Genomic DNA, 20,002 nt, shown 5'->3' with positions numbered 1-20,002 from the left:
AAAACGAAAACTTTCTCCGTATTTCAATGACCTGTCCAAACTTTGGAATAGAAAATGTAAATGGCTATGGAAATAAAAAGTTTCTCCAACTTGCAAAAATCTTAAGTATGGTAGCTCCTTAATCAACAATTGTGCTGCTGTTCCTGTAATGGCACCAGGAATTTGATCCCTCTGTTGTGCATTGCTGTGTATTAATTTTCCATCTCGTTGAGGGTGACACTAGATTTATGGCTGTGCTTGCTTAGGAACAGTTAGCCTGGACAAATGATGATGGTTCCATTTGCAACTGACAGGGAGGCAGAGTCTGACTGATGAAAATCTTGCCGTGAATATTTAATCAAACAAAGAATAGCCATGTAGGGAAGGGTGTGTGTGTGTGTGTGTGTGTGTGTGTACTTGTGTGTATGTGCATACAGTTCTATAATCCCTCTCTCCTTGTGTTGTGAAGGACAGAACCCCCTAAGCTTGATGCTTTCATCATGGACAAAGCTCTACTGGACTATGAGGTATCCATCGATGCCGACTGTAAGCTGCTGACTGTCGGCAAACCCTTCGCGATTGAAGGTTAGACATACGCTTCTCTATCTGAACCTTCTTAACAATATCTTCTTAATTAATATAGGACACTCGGGGCTCACGTACAAAGCAATAATCTGTGGATTTCTAGAATGAAGTCGCACAATCAGAGAAATGCTGCTATGTCATAAGAGGATAGCACTAACAGCAGGAGTTCTGTAAAAGCAGGAAGTAACCGTGAAACTGGTGTTCTTGAAACAGATCCCTTACAAAAAAGAAGTTTATTCAAGTGTGCTTCTAGTATACTTCTTTTAAACTAAAAATACGAGAGTATGCCGTCAGTTGATTTTTTTTTTACTTATCAGAGATATACTTAATAAAGTTAGACATAAGTATACTTGGCTTATACTGAAAAGTATATAGAAAAGTCGAAGTATATTAAGCTTATACTTCAACTTTTGATCAAGATATACTTAACAAAAGTGTAGTAAAGTGTTAAAATATTTGTGCCTTATGTTTAAGTGTACTCACCCTGTAGTTGTGCTCATCCTTTTGATAGAAGCCGATAAAATACTTCTTTTTCACGCATATTGGCTTCTTTGTGATATACGGCAGCATGTTTTAAATCCCATCTTTTAAACCTACATGTGCCATAAGTTTGTGGTCAGCTCTGGGGTGGAATCTTAAGGCACAAAACACTGAAGTTGTCTACTGGTAGTGTGCATGAGGTAAGGGTTAGGGCTAGAAAACTAATAGTATACCTAGAAGGGTAACTGCAGTATACTTCAAAACTAAAAAGTGGACTAGATGTATATAACCAGTAACTAATGGTATATTTCCAATATGCTATAAAGTATACTTTTATAAACTAAAAAGTGGACTAGAAGTGTGTAACGAGTAAACCAATAGTATATTTCCAGTATACTACAAAGTAAAGTATAATTTAGTAAACTAAAAAGTAGACTAGAAGTATAAAACAAGTAAACTCATAGTATATTTCCAGTACACTATGAAGTATGCTTTTGTAAACTAAAGAATGGACGACAAGTAGAGAACTAGTAAACTATTAGTAATAAAGTTTACTTGTGGTAGACTTGCAGTACAAAATAAAAAATACTAGTTGTATACTCAAAGTTTACTTCTCTTAGACTTAAAGTATACTTTTTATAAACTAAAAGTGGGCCAATTTAATCCCAAGAAGTATTAGATTAGTTTACTGACAAGTATACTGTAAGTACATTGATATCAGTATACTTGGTACACAAAAATATACTTAAGGAAATACTTAAGTATACTTAATAAAATGAGCTTGAAGTATACTTCTTTTTGATAAGGGCTGGAATGCAAAGCCCAATTACAGATGGATCATGATTTGTTGTCGGTGTAACTAGAATTGATAACCGTTGTTAGTTCAGACATTTTGACATTTTAGAGAAAGGTTGGGTTAGGGCGGCACGGTGGTGTCGTGGTTAGCACTGTTGCCTCACAGCAAGAAGGTTCTGGGTTCGAGCCCAGTGGCTGACGGGGGCCTTTCTGTGTATGGAGTTTGCATGTTTTCCCCGTATCTGCATGGCTTTTCTCCAGGTGCTCCAGCTTCCCTTACATAGGTGTGAATGTGTGTGTGAATGGTTGTTTCTCAAGCCCAGAAATGGGAGGGTTGTGGCAGAAAGGGCATCCGGCGTAAAACTATGCTCATCAATATCAATGGGGTCCACATGGGCCCCAATCTGGCAACAGTGCTGGACAAGGAAGAAGATGATGATGATGATGATGATAGGTTGGGTTGGGTTGGGTTTACCCAGATAACAATGGTGGCATGGCAGTCGGCAGCGGGTAACGCTGATGCCTTACAACACCAACACTACTGACTGTGTGGAGCTCTGTATGTGTTCACCATGTCCACACAGGCTTCCTCCAGGTTCTCGGAGTACCTCCCTCCTCACAAAAACATACAGGAAGGTGGACTGGCTATGCTATGCTAAATTGCCTGTAGGTGTGAATACAGTATGTGAGTGCATCGTGCCCTGTGATGGAGTGGTGTCCCATCCAGGGTGGGTTATGTCCTGGGATAAGGTCCGGATCCATTACGACCCTGACTACACTCAATCACTTCCTGAAAATTCATGAATGCATGAATGAATTAGTAGGTGCAACCTTTTTCTAAAATGTCAGCATGTCTTAAGAGAATGAAGAACTGAGAATATACCAAGATACAGCAATATAATCCAAAAGTGGAACCGTTCCGGTCTCATAAATGGGCGTGTCGCCGAACTTCACAAGGACTTTTGAGACCAAAACTGTTCCACTTTTGCTGCAACAGAGATGAATTATGTAGTTATATCTTGGGGAAATATTCTAAGATCTTTGATATAGCTGCATGTCCAGAAACAAGGTTTTTTCCCCAAACAGTTTGCTGCAGAAATCCCGTTGTGGTATCACAGTGATCATAGGTGACTGGGAATATGCTGTAAATTCCTCCAAATACCCATTAACCCTCCCAGAGAGAAATAATGGCCAATGTATTGGTGAAATCCATGGACCTCCTCATTGACTTTAATGGAGTGCTAGGTTGTTCTGGTCTGCATAAAGGGGGCTCAGTCTCCCTTCCTTCTTCCAGAGTCAAACAAGGAAGTGATTATACATCTTTTACATAAAATCTATAAGCATTTCTACACTGCTGCAGCATTTAGTTGCAAAAACGTTAACAGTAAATATTCCATCATATATACGCCCACCGGCATGGTGGTGTAGTGGTTAGCGCTGTCGCCTCACAGCAAGAAGGTCCTGGGTTCGAGCCCCGGGGCCAGCGAGGGCCTTTCTGTGTGGAGTTTGCATGTTCTCCCTGTGTCCGCGTGGGTTTCCTCCGGGTGCTCCGGTTTCCCCCACAGTCCAAAGACATGCAGGTTAGGTTAACTGGTGGCTCTAAATTGACCGTAGGTGTGAATGTGAGTGTGAATGGTTGTCTGTGTCTATGTGTCAGCCCTGTGATGACCTGGCGACTTGTCCAGGGTGTACCCCGCCTTTCGCCCGTAGTCAGCTGGGATAGGCTCCAGCTTGCCTGCAACCCTGTAGAAGGATAAAGCGGCTAGAGATAATGAGATGAGATGAGATACGCCCACTGGCCACTTTATTAAAAACACCCATCCACCTGCTGTTTGATGCAGTTATCTAATCAGCCAATTAGATATATACCCCATGGGGTATATGGGGGTAGCTTGCTAGTGGTAGTACCTTTGATTAACCCATCTGTCGCATGCTCTGATGCCAGTGACGGAGCATGGATGGGACCACTGGTCCACAGCAAGCTACTCAACCCTCACTTATGGCTCCAAGTAACCGGTTGTGCACGCCGGCGGCCATACCCTGGGATCTCCATTCGACAGTGGTGCTAAACTAAGTGAGGGGCTACAGCAGCTTCCTGTCATAGTTGCGGTGGGGATCCTTACCTTAAGTGCACATAGTCTGGAATGGCTGAGAAGACGGAAGAACCACAACCTTCGTCAACGGCTTTGATGGCAGACCCAGCAATCTCAAATTGGTAGCACCCCACAAGGGTAGACGGGACCCTCAGCTCCTTAGCGACTTGTCTAGGAAAAGGCAACTCCGAAAACAAACCTGCAACCAGTCTTCTCACCACTTTGTGGCTAGTTTAGCACCGGTGGACTGGGACTTCTGGCAGAGAGGGTGGATCTTGTTCTGCACGTGCAATTTTAGCCATACATTCAGTTTGTGCTGGTAATCTCGGCCAATTCAAGCCCTGCGGCGATGGAGAAGGAGATACCCGAATCAGCCGATCCCTTGACAGCGGCACAATGCATCAAATCATGCAGATATAAATCAAGAGCTTCAGTTAATGTTCACAATGTTCAAACATCAGAATGGGGAAAATTGTGATCTCAAACTAAGTGTGACTTTCTTTCACTGTAACATGGGTGTTGGTTTGAGCCAGATGGACTGGTTTGAATATTTCAGAAACTGCTGATCTCCTGGGGTTTTCACACACAACAGTCTCTCGAGTTTATACAGACAGAATGGTGCGAAAAACAAAAAACAATGAATGAGCGACAGTTTTGTGAGTGAAAACGCCTTGTTGATAAGAGAGGTCAGAGGAAAATGGCCAGATTGGTTCGAGCTGCCAGGAAGGATATCGTAACTCATATAATCACTCTTTACAACCCTGGTGAACAGAAAAGCATCTCAGCATGCAACAGCAGACGAGCACATTGGGTTCCACTCCTGCAGCCAAGAACAGGAATTTTAGAGTCAAGAACAAGTTCCGGGCAGCACGGTGGTGTAGTGGTTAGCGCTGTCACCTCACAGCAAGAAGGTCCGGATTCGAGCCCCGTGTCTGCGTGGGTTTCCTCCGGGTGCTCCGGTTTCCCCCACAGTCCAAAGACATGCAGGTTAGGTTAACTGGTGACTCTAAATTGAGCGTAGGTGTGAATGTGAGTGTGAATGGTTGTCTGTGTCTATGTGTCAGCCCTGTGATGACCTGGCGACTTGTCCAGGGTGTACCCCGCCTTTCGCCCGTAGTCAGCTGGGATAGGCTCCAGCTTGCCCGCAACCCTGTAGAACAGGATAAAGCGGTTAGAGATAATGAGATGAGAAGAACAAGTTCCTATTAAAGTGGCCAGTGAGAGTGATACACACACACAGTATATCTTTTTTGTTGTTGTAACATCATAGCTTAACCTTCTTAGGGCTCCAAATACTTTACATAACATTTAGTTTCAACAGTGAGAGCACGTATCTTAGATTAGCGATAACATCTCGGAACTAAGACACGTTTCGAGCCAAACACAATTTTTACTTTTTGAAGCCTGCACACCTGATAGGTGTGCATCCCACCGCTTTTTTTTAGAATTCTGGATGAGAGGAAATTCTTGTCTCAGATACGTTTTCATATTTTAAACTCCTGAGCGTATTTCACAGCTCACCAGCTTTGAAATTTGTCTGGAAGATTTCTTTCATGAGACTCACTCACCCTTTTTCCTGGCAGAAAGCGCCCATTCAACCACTGAACAGGTTCCTCACAGAAAAAGGGTATGGGAAAGCTTTCACAATTCCCTAGAGGGGAGAAAGAGGAAGAAAGTTTAATCATTTACGAGGAGACGAGTTTGAAGTTTCTTGATTTTACAAACCTGACACTGCGATGTGATTAAAACAATAATTGGGGCTTTCATCTTCTCGTTGTTGTTAACCTTTACGCAACCATTTACAGTTGTCAAGATTAAAAGCTTCAGTTAGTGCTTTAGTTGCTCATCCCATGTGTCTTGTCTGCGTTAATTACATCTCTTACATCATGAGTGCTGGTGGCCAGATTTTCATCTTGCACTGCAGACTCATCCAGTCAAACCGTTCCTTCAGTCTTCTGCAGGTTTAAAACATGCACCTTAAAGGATCGTTGTGAAACAGGGTTAGAGGACACGAATATGTCTGTAGTGTTGTGCATGAGCGCATTCATTGAACACGCTCGTTTTTCCATGAACTTTGAACTGAACGCAACAACTTTGTAATGAAAGAACTTGAACGTGAATTCGTTCAAATTATGCGACATGAACGACAAACATGAAGATGAATGAAACATGAAACCTGATGAATCGAGTGGCACGTCTACTTGCAAGATATTTTACGTTCTACTACTTCACTGTCAGTCTGATGTTGTTGTCACTCACTGCCCTGAGGTGCCGCGTGTGTGCAATGCATCATGGATAACGTAGTGTGAAGCCGGAGATAGTGGATGGCTCTATGATTTGGCTCCGTACTACGTTACCCATGATGCAGCAGAGCAGAGTAGGCGTAACCCAGCGTTCCCTAGCTACAGGCAGCAGACAGCGCGCACACCACAGCCAGCGCACACTCACAGCAACATGGCCAGTGAAAGTTCAAGTAGCGGCATGGAGAACACAGATGAGACGGATTCTCCTCATGGTTATTTACAGCAATTTTACACAATTTCACACAAAGACTCAGACGGTAAAAACCTTACCTTTCTGTGTAAGCTCTGTCCACCTTTCCTGAAAAAAACAAGTAAGAACGTCGACAACGTCGTTCTCAAATTTGAAACGACACATTGAGTTGAAGCATCTGTCCAGTTTCAAAGCATATATGCAACTCCTCGAGGATCAGAAGGGAAAGGGCAAGAAGATCTCATCTCATCTCATTATCTCTAGCCGCTTTATCCTTCTACAGGGTCGCAGGCAAGCTGGAGCCTATCCCAGCTGACTACGGGCGAAAGGCGGGGTACACCCTGGACAAGTCACCAGGTCATCACAGGGCTGACACATAGACACAGACAACCATTCACACTCACATTCACACCTACGGTCAATTTAGAGTCACCAGTTAACCTAACCTGCATGTCTTTGGACTGTGGGGGAAACCGGAGCACCCGGAGGAAACCCACGCGGACACGGGGAGAACATGCAAACTCCGCACAGAAAGGCCCTCGCCGGCCACGGGGCTCGAACCCAGGACCTTCTTGCTGTGAGGCGACAGCGCTAACCACTACACCACCGTGCCGCCCGGGCAAGAAGATCCCCTGCCAAAATCCCAAAATCCAAGTCACACTGCCTGCAGCCTTCAAGAGTACCACTGTCTCCCAGCAGCAGGTAGATAAACTGATTATTGACTACATTGTGGAAGATTTACAACCACTAAGCAAAGTTGAGAAATCCTCGTTCATCAGACTAGTTTATTAGAAGTTACTGTTAGTTGAAACTGAAAGCATTTGTTTGAAGTCACGTGTAACGTTTTGGTGCAGTGGTTGAGTCAGTGAAGAAATCAAAATATTTTGTCCTTTTTCCATATCTAGCATGTACAATAACTTCCATTTTGTGTGATAGAATATAATATCTATAATATGTGAGTGGTTTTGAGCTAGAATGTAGCATATGATTTTAATCTTTATTTTCATATCCCGCCTAAAAGTAAAATGAACTGAACTTTGAACTAGTTCAGAATTAAAACTGAACTATGAACGTGACCAGTTCACTTTTAACATGTTTGAACTGAACTTGAACTAGTTCAAAAAAAGTGTGAACTTGCACAACACTGTATGTCTGTCTTTCTCAAACCAGTATGTCTGGGTTGTACTCAAATTAAAACGAAGCTGGTATGTGCACTCAAATTGTTACGCTTGATGAAGAAACAAACAGGGAACATATTTGCTGAACATAATGGTGTTGAACAAGGAAATCTGTTCTAAAATCTCTGTACCATTCAGCTCGTTGCTTGGTTTTGACAGGGATGCAATGTATGAGCGCTCTTTGTTTTCCTGTGGTTTCTTTGTCCTGCCAGTGTTTCTCTAACCCCCACTCTGTCATTGACTCACCTTCGTTGTTTACGCTCGAGATGGAATAAATAGCATCGCGCTCACAGCCTGATTGGGGCCTGGACTGATTTACGTGCTGTTTCGTCGGCAGGTTATGGAATCGGACTGCCCCAGAACTCGCCTCTCACGTCCAACGTTTCAGAATTCATCAGCCGCTACAAATCCGACGGCTACATGGACATGCTGCACGACAAGTGGTACAAAGTGGTACCCTGTGGAAAGAGAGTCTTCGCCATGACAGAGGTGAGAGGGACAATTTCCTGCTTCCTGCATTTTCACTGCAATAGCATTGCATTTCCAAAACTCCGAATCCTAGTGACGGATTACTAAAATGTAGACACCTGTAGACAGCCCCCACCCATCACTCTAACGCACGGACCGATGCTTAAGTCAGACTCCATCCCACAACCCACCACATATAGTACCAATCAGAAGTTTGTACACCCCTACTCATTCATAGGTTTTTCTGTATTGTGACTATTTTCTACATTGTCGAACAATACTGAAGACATCAAAACTATGATATGGAACATATCTGGAATTATGTGGTAAACAAAAAAGTGTTAAACTACTTTTCATAAGGGCAGAATGGCAAGAAGGTCCGGGTTCGAGCCCCATGGCTGGCGAGGGCCTTTCTGTGCGGAGTTTGCATGTTCTCCCTGTGTCCGCGTGGGTTTCCTCCGGGTGCTCCGGTTTCCCCCACAGTCCAAAGACATGCAGGTTAGGTTAACTGGTGACTCTAAATTGACCGTAGGTGTGAATGTGAGTGTGAATGGTTGTCTGTGTCTATGTGTCAGCCCTGTGATGACCTGGCGACTTGTCCAGGGTGTACCCCGCCTTTCGCCCGTAGTCAGCTGGGATAGGCTCCAGCTCGCCTGCGACCCTGGAGAACAGGATAAAGCGGCTAGAGATAATGGAATATGAAAATAACAATATAATGGAACTATGAAATAACATATGGAACATATTTGGAATTATGTGGTAAACAAAAAGTGTTAAACTATGTTTCATAAGGACAGCACGGTGGTGTAGTGGTTAGCACTGTCGTCTCGCAGCAAGAAGGTCCTGGGTTCGGGCCCAGCGGCTGATGAGGGCCTTTCTGTGTGGAGTTTGCATGTTCTCCCTGGGTTTCCTCCGGGTGCTCCAGTTTCCACCACAGTCCAAAGACATGCAGGTTAGGTTAACTGGTGACTCTAAATTGACCGTAGGTGTGAATGTGAGTGTGAATGGTTGTCTGTGTCTATGTGTCAGCCCTGTGATGACCTGGCGACTTGTCCAGGGTGTACTCCGCCTTTCGCCCGTAGTCAGCTGGGATAGGCTCCTGCAACCCTGCACAGGATAAGCGGTTATGGATAATGGATGGATATGTTTCACATTTTAGATTCTTCAGAGTAGCCAGTGTTTACCTTGATGATGCTTTACACACTATTGGCGTTATCTTAACCAGCTTCATGAGGTCGTCACCTGGAATGCTTTTCAATTAACAGGTGCGACTTGTCAAAAGTTAATTAGTGCAATTTCTTGCCTCCTTAATGCGTTTGAGATCAAACAGTAAATAATAAATAATAAAAATACAGTAAACAGCCCTATTCCACAACTGTAGTAATTCATATTATGTCAAGAGCCGCTCAACTAAGTAAAGAGAAACGACATCCATCATTACTTTAAGACATAAAGTGACTTTTAATTTATAACAATAAAGAAAAAACATTGAATTAGAAGTTGTACAAAGTTTTGCTACATGGCACATCCTTTATGAGGTATACTAAGTCGTCTTGGTGACATGCAGAAGGCAGTCGTAGCTTGTGAATTTCCCTCTTGCACATTCTCCCCGTGTTTGCGTGAGTTTCCAACACAGTTCAACGACATGCCATTAGGTTAACATGAGGCAGCCGTGGCCTGAGGTTGGGCTGAAGTGCCCTTGAGCAAGGCACCTAACCCCCAACTGCTCCCCGGGCGCTGTGGCATAGCTGCCCACTGCTCTGGGTGTGTGTGTGCGCGCATGTGTGTGTTCACTGCTTCAGATGCAGAGGAGGAATTTCACTGTCTGTGCTTGAGTGTACGTGTGACAGTTAAAGGCTTCTTGGTATCTTGGTTTCTTAAAGTGATTTGTGACTGACTATCCTTCTTTTTTCCTTCCTTCTGTAACTGGCTTATTCTTGCTTTTATTTATTTATTAATTTTTTGAAACTCATAACTCCGGCTCATTAACAACCTCCTACTCTGTGACCAGCAACAGCATGTTGAGTCTTCTTTGGCTTATTTTATTTCTGCATTTGTTTTTCTTTATTTCCAACCATTAGGCAAGATTAATGTTCTCTCATGTTTTCATTCACAAAGCTTGTGTGGATTTACAGGTATCCATGGTGGGGGTTTTTCCCATACACTTTCCTATTTAAAAGAGTAATAGGACGTAAAAAAAAAAAAAGCACTTTTTCATGATATCTAATTGTCTGAGATGCACTAGCAAATTAAAAGTGTATTAAAATATATTTTTTAATTATTCTGACTTGCTGCAAAAGTCAGTGGTGTAGTGGTTAGCGCTGTCGCCTCACAGCAAGAAGGTCCTGGGTTCGAGCCCCGTGGCCGGCGAGGGCCTTTCTGTGTGGAGTTTGCATGTTCTCGCCGTGTCCGCGTGGGTTTCCTCCGGGTGCTCCGGTTTCCCCCACAGTCCAAAGACATGCAGGTTAGGTTAACTGGTGACTCTAAATTGACCGTAGGTGTGAATGTGAGTGTGAATGGTTGTTTGTGTCTATGTGTCAGCCCTGTGATGACCTGGCGACTTGTCCAGGGTGTACCCCGCCTTTCGCCCGTAGTCAGCTGGGATAGGCTCCAGCTTGCCTGCGACCCTGTAGAACAGGATAAAGCGGCTAGAGATAATGGATGGATGGGATGCTGCAAAAGTGCATCAGAATTCAGCAATGAAATAGACTAATTTCTACATCAATCTAACTCCACTAAACAAATTGTCTCAAAACTCATATTTATACATATAACCCCGATTCCAAAAAAGTTGGGACAAAGTACAAATTGTAAATAAAAACGGAATGCAATGATGTGGAAGTTTCAAAATTCCATATTTTATTCAGAATAGAACATAGATGACATATCAAATGTTTAAACTGAGAAAATGTATCATTTAAAGAGAAAAATTAGGTGATTTTAAATTTCATGACAACAACACATCTCAAAAAAGTTGGGACAAGGCCATGTTTCCCACTGTGAGACATCCCCTTTTCTCTTTACAACAGTCTGTAAACGTCTGGGGACTGAGGAGACAAGTTGCTCAAGTTTAGGGATAGGAATGTTAACCCATTCTTGTCTAATGTAGGATTCTAGTTGCTCAACTGTCTTAGGTCTTTTTTGTCGTATCTTCCGTTTTATGATGCGCCAAATGTTTTCTATGGGTGAAAGATCTGGACTGCAGGCTGGCCAGTTCAGTACCCGGACCCTTCTTCTACGCAGCCATGATGCTGTAATTGATGCAGTATGTGGTTTGGCATTGTCATGTTGGAAAATGCAAGGTCTTCCCTGAAAGAGACGTCGTCTGGATGGGAGCATATGTTGCTCTAGAACCTGGATATACCTTTCAGCATTGATGGTGTCTTTCCAGATGTGTAAGCTGCCGATGCCACACGCACTAATGCAACCCCATACCATCAGAGATGCAGGCTTCTGAACTGAGCGCTGATAACAACTTGGGTCGTCCTTCTCCTCTTTAGTCCGAATGACACGGCGTCCCTGATTTCCATAAAGAACTTCAAATTTTGATTCGTCTGACCACAGAACAGTTTTCCACTTTGCCACAGTCCATTTTAAATGAGCCTTGGCCCAGAGAAGACGTCTGCGCTTCTGGATCATGTTTAGATACGGCTTCTTCTTTGAACTATAGAGTTTTAGCTGGCAACAGCGGATGGCACGGTGAATTGTGTTCACAGATAATGTTCTCTGGAAATATTCCTGAGCCCATTTTGTGATTTCCAATACAGAAGCATGCCTGTATGTGATGCAGTGCCGTCTAAGGGCCCGAAGATCACGGGCACCCAGTATGGTTTTCCGGCCTTGACCCTTACGCACAGAGATTCTTCCAGATTCTCTGAATCTTTTGATGATATTATGCACTGTAGATGATGACATGTTCAAACTCTTTGCAATTTTACACTGTCGAACTCCTTTCTGATATTGCTCCACTATTTGTCGGCGCAGAATTAGGGGGATTGGTGATCCTCTTCCCATCTTTACTTCTGAGAGCCGCTGCCACTCCAAGATGCTCTTTTTATACCCAGTCATGTTAATGACCTATTGCCAATTGACCTAATGAGTTGCAGTTTGGTCCTCCAGCTGTTCCTTTTTTGTACCTTTAACTTTTCCAGCCTCTTATTGCCCCGTCCCAACTTTTTTGAGATGTGTTGCTGTCATGAAATTTCAAATGAGCCAATATTTGGCATGAAATTTCAAAATGTCTCACTTTCGACATTTGATATGTTGTCTATGTTCTATTGTGAATACAATATCAGTTTTTGAGATTTGTAAATTATTGCATTCCGTTTTTATTTACAATTTGTACTTTGTCCCAACTTTTTTGGACTCGGGGTTGTACATACATACAAGTGATGGTATAGCATTACTGAGTATTAACATTAAGCTGTTTTTTTTTTTTTTAATTACAGTTAGTGTTTGAATTTTACAGACCTCTCATGTCAATTTCAAATCTCTTGAATGGTCTGTTTTTGTGTGCCAGTCTTCTGGATTTTATTTTAGAGTAGCAAATACTCTAGTATAGAAGGTCAGAGTTTTTTAAATAATTACAACAGTGGAACATTATTTAAAAAACAACAACCAAAAAACAGAGTTTGTCAGTGTGTTTCGCATCACTGCGCATGAAAATGTTAATATTCTACAGTTTGACTTGGAAACCAGATGGACAGGGATGTTTTGGCTCTGATGTGCGACACACACACACACACACACACACACACACACACACAGTCCTAGGCGCCTCTACTTGATGTTGGAGTGGGTATAACCACTCACCCCGTCATGTTTTATTCCTTATGTATCGTTTGAAGCTAGAGGTGACAGTGGAAAGAGATGCATGTAAATATGCAGCAGTCCTACAGTATAAAAAGGGAATTTGAAGAAATGATTAAGGGGTCGGGCGGCACGGTGCTGTAGTGGTTAGTGCTGTCGCCTCACAGCAAGAAGGTCCGGGTTCGAGCCCCGTGGCCGGCGAGGGCCTTTCTGTGTGGAGTTTGCATGTTCTCCCCGTGTCCGCGTGGGTTTCCTCCGGGTGCTCCGGTTTCCCCCACAGTCCAAAGACATGCAGGTTAGGTTAACTGGTGACTCTAAATTGACCGTAGGTGTGAATGTGAGTGTGAATGGTTGTCTGTGTCTATGTGTCAGCCCTGTGATGACCTGGCGACTTGTCCAGGGTGTACCCCACCTTTCGCCCGTAGTCAGCTGGGATAGGCTCCAGCTTGCCTGCGACCCTGTAGAACAGGATAAAGCGGCTAGAGATAATGAGATGAGATGAGATTAAGGGGTCGCAGAAAGTTCATAATGTCCATTTGGGAAAATTTGAGAAATTTTTCGGAACCCCTGGCTTAATCAGTCTAATCATTCATTTCAATTCTACACTTACGATGGCCTTCTAGTAGCCAAGGTTCCTGGGCATGTGCCCAGTTGGCACGGTTGGTAACCTGTCCGTGCTTAATCCAAGTTATTTGTTCGAGGGGAGGATTGCAGTATTTCTGTGATCAAAAGCCCCCAAAAATTGCATCCAAGTTTGTTCCCAGTGTCCATCATTTCTGGTTGACTGGGAGTACAGATTTATAACACCTGTAATGAATTCATGAATTGCTTACACGATAACAGGGGAATATGGGCCACTAGACCATGCTATTGCACAGTTATTCGCTGTTTAACTTGATCAAACAATGCCACTGGGATGTTTGAAAGAAAGACTGAAAAAAAGCAGAAAACATATGAAGATAAAGTTTATGCCATCTGGTCTGGGACACAGCTATACCCAGGTAGCCAATTATCAAATGTTCAACAAACCAACTAGATTTTTTTTTAATAAATGAAACAGATTGTCTTTTCCAGATCCTACCTTCCTCAGCTTCACTTCCTTTATCATATTGAGTTCAATCAGCTTGTATATAATGTTCTCTCGTATCATCATCTTTTGTCAGGCATGTGCTCTCAATCAGGTCAAACAAAGCCTACAGATTCTGGAGTAAATGACATATAAATGCCATCTTATTTATCCTTTGGCTTTTATAATGACCTTGAGCGGTTCCTGTCATCTGTTACGCCAGTACGTTAACATCAAGATTCAGAAATATGTACCCCAGAGTGCAAAATATTCGATGTTAATTGAGGGCATGGACTCAGCTAAAACGATTTTTCCTTATCATTCCATTTGAAACCATCCTGCTTAAATGGCATCAGCGAGACATTAGACATCAATAAAGGGGCAGGGTGTTGTGAGATTGTTTGAACAGCTTGAGAAGTGTACCAAACACGCCAAGTTGGCATTAAAGGGATAACACAGCTGGTTCTTTTGGTCATGGGCTCAAATCCAACTCAAAGGACAGCTTGTTTTAGTCTTGTTTCATGACCTGGACATGTTTTTTTAACCAACCCGTGACAGAATAAGCGGGGCGAGGTATTGTAATCAGTGTGGTTTGTTTGTTTATTTGTTTGTGTGTCTGTCTGTTAACAATTTGTTTGTGTGTCTGTCTGTTAACAATCTAGTGTCTAGACAGTTGTGCCGAATGACTTCAAATTTTCAGGGTAGGTCTGTAGATTACCTGATTAAATTTTGGGGGTAATCAGGTCAAGGTGAAGGTCACCGGAAAGGTCAACCTTTCGGTCAAAATACAACCCCGATTCTAAAAAAGTTGGGACAAAGTACAAATTGTAAATAAAAATGGAATGCAATAATTTACAAATCTCAAAAACTGATATTGTATTCACAATAGAACATAGACAACATATCAAATGTCGAAAGTGAGACATTTTGAAATTTCATGCCAAATATTGGCTCATTTGAAATTTCATGACAGCAACACATCTCAAAAAAGTTGGGACGGGGCAATAAGAGGCTGGAAAAGTTAAAGGTACAAAAAAGGAACAGCTGGAGGACCAAATTGCAACTCATTAGGTCAATTGGCAATAGGTCATTAACATGACTGGGTATAAAAAGAGCATCTTGGAGTGGCAGCGGCTCTCAGAAGTAAAGATGGGAAGAGGATCACCAATCCCCCTAATTCTGCGCCGACAAATAGTGGAGCAATATCAGAAAGGAGTTCGACAGTGTAAGAATGCAAAGAGTTTTAACGTATCATCATCTACAGTGCATAATATCATCAAAAGATTCAGAGAATCTGGAAGAATCTCTGTGCGTAAGGGTCAAGGCCGGAAAACCATACTGGGTGCCCGTGATCTTCGGGCCCTTAGACGGCACTGCATCACATACAGGCATGCTTCTGTATTGGAAATCACAAAATGGGCTCAGGAATATTTCCAGAGAACATTATCTGTGAACACAATTCACCGTGCCATCCGCCGTTGCCAGCTAAAACTCTATAGTTCAAAGAAGAAGCCGTATCTAAACATGATCCAGAAGCGCAGACGTCTTCTCTGGGCCAAGGCTCATTTAAAATGGACTGTGGCAAAGTGGAAAACTGTTCTGTGGTCAGACGAATCAAAATTTGAAGTTCTTTATGGAAATCAGGGACGCCGTGTCATTCGGACTAAAGAGGAGAAGGACGACCCAAGTTGTTATCAGCGCTCAGTTCAGAAGCCTGCATCTCTGATGGTATGGGGTTGCATTAGTGCGTGTGGCATCGGCAGCTTACACATCTGGAAAGACACCATCAATGCTGAAAGGTATATCCAGGTTCTAGAGCAACATATGCTCCCATCCAGACGACGTCTCTTTCAGGGAAGACCTTGCATTTTCCAACATGACAATGCCAAACCACATACTGCATCAATTACAGCATCATGGCTGCGTAGAAGAAGGGTCCGGGTACTGAACTGGCCAGCCTGCAGTCCAGATCTTTCACCCATAGAAAACATTTGGCGCATCATAAAACGGAAGATACGACAAAAAAGACCTAAGACAGTTGAGCAACTAGAATCCTACATTAGACAAGAATGGGTTAACATTCCTATCCCTAAACTTGAGCAACTTGTCTCCTCAGTCCCCAGACGTTTACAGACTGTTGTAAAGAGAAAAGGGGATGTCTCACAGTGGGAAACATGGCCTTGTCCCAACTTTTTTGAGATGTGTTGTTGTCATGAAATTTAAAATCACCTAATTTTTCTCTTTAAATGATACATTTTCTCAGTTTAAACATTTGATATGGCATCTATGTTCTATTCTGAATAAAATATGGAATTTTGAAACTTCCACATCATTGCATTCCGTTTTTATTTACAATTTGTACTTTGTCCCAACTTTTTTGGAATCGGGGTTGTAACATATTTTCCATTATAACTCAAAAACGGTTGCAGATAGACAAATATTTACTATTATGTGCCTAGCATTTGCTGAAATGTACATTGGCACAATAAAACTGGTAGGTGTTATTTGAATTATAAAATCGAGAAATAAAATAATCAAGAATTCTTGTTAACGTGAATCCTGTTATCGGTCATGAATTGGAAATTAATTAGTAAGTAACTGATAATTGGCTTAATTAAGAAAGAGTTGGCTGTGTCAATATTCCTGATGTTCATATTTCAATATTTCAAAACACTTTTGGTATTGAGTTTGTTTTTTTCTTTCTATTGAAGAATTATCAATTATATTCTAAAATATATTATTCAACAATTATTTGCTGAAGGCGAAGTGAATATTGGTGATTATTATACACACAGGACACTTTTTCGAAGGAATAAAAACGTGTTCTATTCCCTTCTAGCGGCTTTCATTCATGTGGTTTGACAGCATGCAATATTGTTAGCATATCGCTTATCCTACGTGTATTACATCACTCTACCCAATGGAGAATAAGCTCTGAATATGGTTTACAATATTGCATGGTTGTCAAGACAACATGACATCACACATCAGAGACGTAAAACTTCTGCGCTAGCGAGCGACTGTGACGATTTGTAAACAAACATGGCCGCCAGGTTTCCTTCGTTAAATACGGAAGATTTTGAGAGAATTTTGAAAGAGAAAGACGCATTGAACACCCGAAAGGAATGTATAATAATAATAATAATAATAATAATAATAATAATAATAATAATAATAATATTATTATTATTATCTGGCTTTTTTTCATGGTATATCAGATGTATTCTATTCAGCTACTTGTTTTCGACTCGTTCAATATCATGTTAGCTGAATGGAATATTATGTGATAGACCACTCAACGCCAGCCAATATTATTTAAATGATATGATATATATAAGATGAAGTCGAGATTATTATTCACCGATATTCACTGAGCCTGAGGCGGATAATTGTTTTAATATAAATACACAAGTGATTATTAAAAAAACAAACACATTAAAAAATAATTTATTTCAAACTTCAAAAGCAGCATGCAACTGTAATAACGGCGCAGCGCAGACTTGTGTCACTTATCAATGGCAAGTCGCATAAAATCCTTCTTTTTTTTAATAAATCAATTCCACCTTACCTTTGAATAGTTTTAGACCAAACTTCGTAGCATCTTTCGTGCTTTTAGGAACAGCGTTTTCTTTCATCATTTGTAATTCTTCCTCACTTATGGTAACAAAGCGATTGGCTGCCGTATTATTGAGAAATAGTCCGAATCTCTCGACCAATCAGCACGCACGATTTCCTATAATCACCTGTGTATTTATACTAAACTACTATATTATTGATTCAGTTTCATTATATATATATATATATATATATATATATATATATATATATATATTTTTTTTTTGACTCATTTGGACCTAATCTTAAAGAAGAGCTGTTCTTTCGCGATTAGAGACCCACAGGCCAGCAATATGTGCAGGATGCCTGCTGCAAGATCAAACTTTTTTCCTGAAGTGGTTTAGAAATAGATGTTGACCTGGGCAGCATGATAGGTGAACCAAAGACTGATTTTATCTGGAATAGAGGATTTGAAGAACCACTGAAGGCAGGGAGTCAATATTTTACTGCAGTCTTCTCCAGCTCTTTTTCTGAAGCCCTGAGGTCAAAAGGAGCAGACGAGACACCTGCCATTCATGAGAGATTTCCTCCTTCTTCCTCATCCTTCATTTCCACACTGCGACAGAAGTCATTTGTGACAAACACACAGCGTGCGAGACCGTCATTTTACAGCGTTTATTCCAGGATTTCTATAAAACACACAGTATTCTGTATGGCTCTTAATATTGCTCAGAGGCATTCATGGGCAGAAATAGATTAAATGTACTGTATTTTGAGACATGATATAAATTTAAATGTTTAATAATCGAATCGTTTGGCCAAATAATTGAAAACCGTGAAGGAAAAACGCCACCATTGTTGCCACATCAGTCAATAAAAGTAATATTAGCATTCTAGATAATGCTAGTTATCCTTCAGAAACCTGGAGGTGATATAAAACATGAATGTTGAGTCAGTGTGCTGTCTTTTTGGTCTGTAAAACATTACTGTACCCTGAATGTTAACCTGCTGACACATTTTTCTCCTGTAAATTAGATACAAATTAGATAAACAAGCTCCTGTTCTGCTAGGTAGCATCCAATTTGCTAGCTAGTAAAAAGTGTCTACAGTGGATATTAAAAGTCTACACACCCCGTTGAAATGATCGGTTTTTCTGATGTAAAAAAAAAATATGAGACCACGATAAATAATTTCAAAACTTTTCCCACCTTTAATGTGACCTATGACCTGTACAATTCAATTGAAAAACAAACAAATCTGTTTGGAGGGAAAACATAAAGTATAAAAAATGTACAATAAGCTGGTTGCACAGGTGTGCACACCGTTGTGGCTCAGGTGGATAAGGCGCCACACCATAAATCTGGGGACCTGGGTTCGATTCCGACCCGAGGTCATTTCCCGATCCCTCCCCATCTCTCTCTCTCTCCCGCTCATTTCCTGTCTCTACACTGTCTTATCCAATAAAGGTGAAAAAAGCCCAAAAAATATCTTTAAAAAAAAAAGTGTGCGCACACCCTTACACTAATACTTTGTTGAAGGAGCTTTTGATTTCAGTCTTTTTGGGTTCACACCTGCCATCAACTACAATGACTCTGATTAACCCCAAATAAAGTTCAGACATTTACTCAGTTGCCTCCTCCAGCAAAAGCCAGGGTTCACAGACAGCTTACAAAGCAGCAAAGGGATCTCATTGTCGAAAGGTATCAGTCAGGAGAAGGGGACAAAAACATTTCCACGCCATTAGATATACCATGGAGCACAGTGAAGACCGTCATCAAGAAGTGGAGAAAATATGGGACAACAGTGACATTACTGAGAACTGGACGTCCCTCCAAAATTGATGAAAAGACAAGACGAAAACTGGTCAGGGAGGCTGCCGAGAGGCCTACAGCAACACTGAAGGAGCTGCAGGAATTTCTGGCAGGTACTGGTTGTGTCCTACATGTGACAACAATCTCCCGTATTCTCCATATGTCTGGGCTATGAGGCAGGGTCAAAGAAAAACATCCAGGCCCGGCTAAATTTTGCAAAAAAAAAAATTATATATATCAACTCTCCCAAAAGCATGTGGGAAAATGTGTTATGGTCTGATGAAACCAAGGTTGAACTTTTTGGCCACCATTCCAAAAGGTATGTTTGGCGCAAAAACAACACTGCGCATCACCAAAAGAACCCCATACCCACGGTGAAGCATGGTGGTGGCAGCGTCATGTTTTGGGGTTGTTTTTCTTCAGCTGGAACAGGGGCTTTAGACAAGGTGGAGGGAATTATGAACAGTTCTAAATACCAGTCAATTTTGGCCCAAAACCTTCAGGTGTCTGCTAGAAAGCTGAAGATGAAGCGGAATTTCATCTTTCAGCATGACAATGACACCAAAAAAGCTTTGGAACGGCCCAGCCAGAGCCCAGACTTAAACCCAATTGAAAATCTGTGGGGTGACCTGAAGAGGGCTGTGCACAAGAGACGCCCTCACACTCTGACAGATTCGGAGCACTTTTACA

At 41.8% G+C, this 20,002-nt stretch overlaps 1 protein-coding gene across 1 annotated transcript in view; it reads left to right on the top strand.

The window, feature by feature from the left end:
• Positions 1-20,002, top strand: part of grin3bb (glutamate receptor, ionotropic, N-methyl-D-aspartate 3Bb) — a 149,079-nt gene that overhangs the window by 116,806 nt on the left and 12,271 nt on the right. Inside the window, 2 exon segments of the mRNA XM_060941675.1 lie at positions 449-564; positions 7,941-8,092. Of these exon segments, the coding sequence (XP_060797658.1) occupies positions 449-564; positions 7,941-8,092 (268 nt within the window).

This window comes from Neoarius graeffei, chromosome 15 (assembly GCF_027579695.1).
Source record: "Neoarius graeffei isolate fNeoGra1 chromosome 15, fNeoGra1.pri, whole genome shotgun sequence".
NCBI lineage: Eukaryota > Metazoa > Chordata > Actinopteri > Siluriformes > Ariidae > Neoarius > Neoarius graeffei.
The sequence above is the reverse complement of the archived record's forward strand: the minus strand, read 5'-3'. Positions and strand labels throughout refer to the sequence as shown.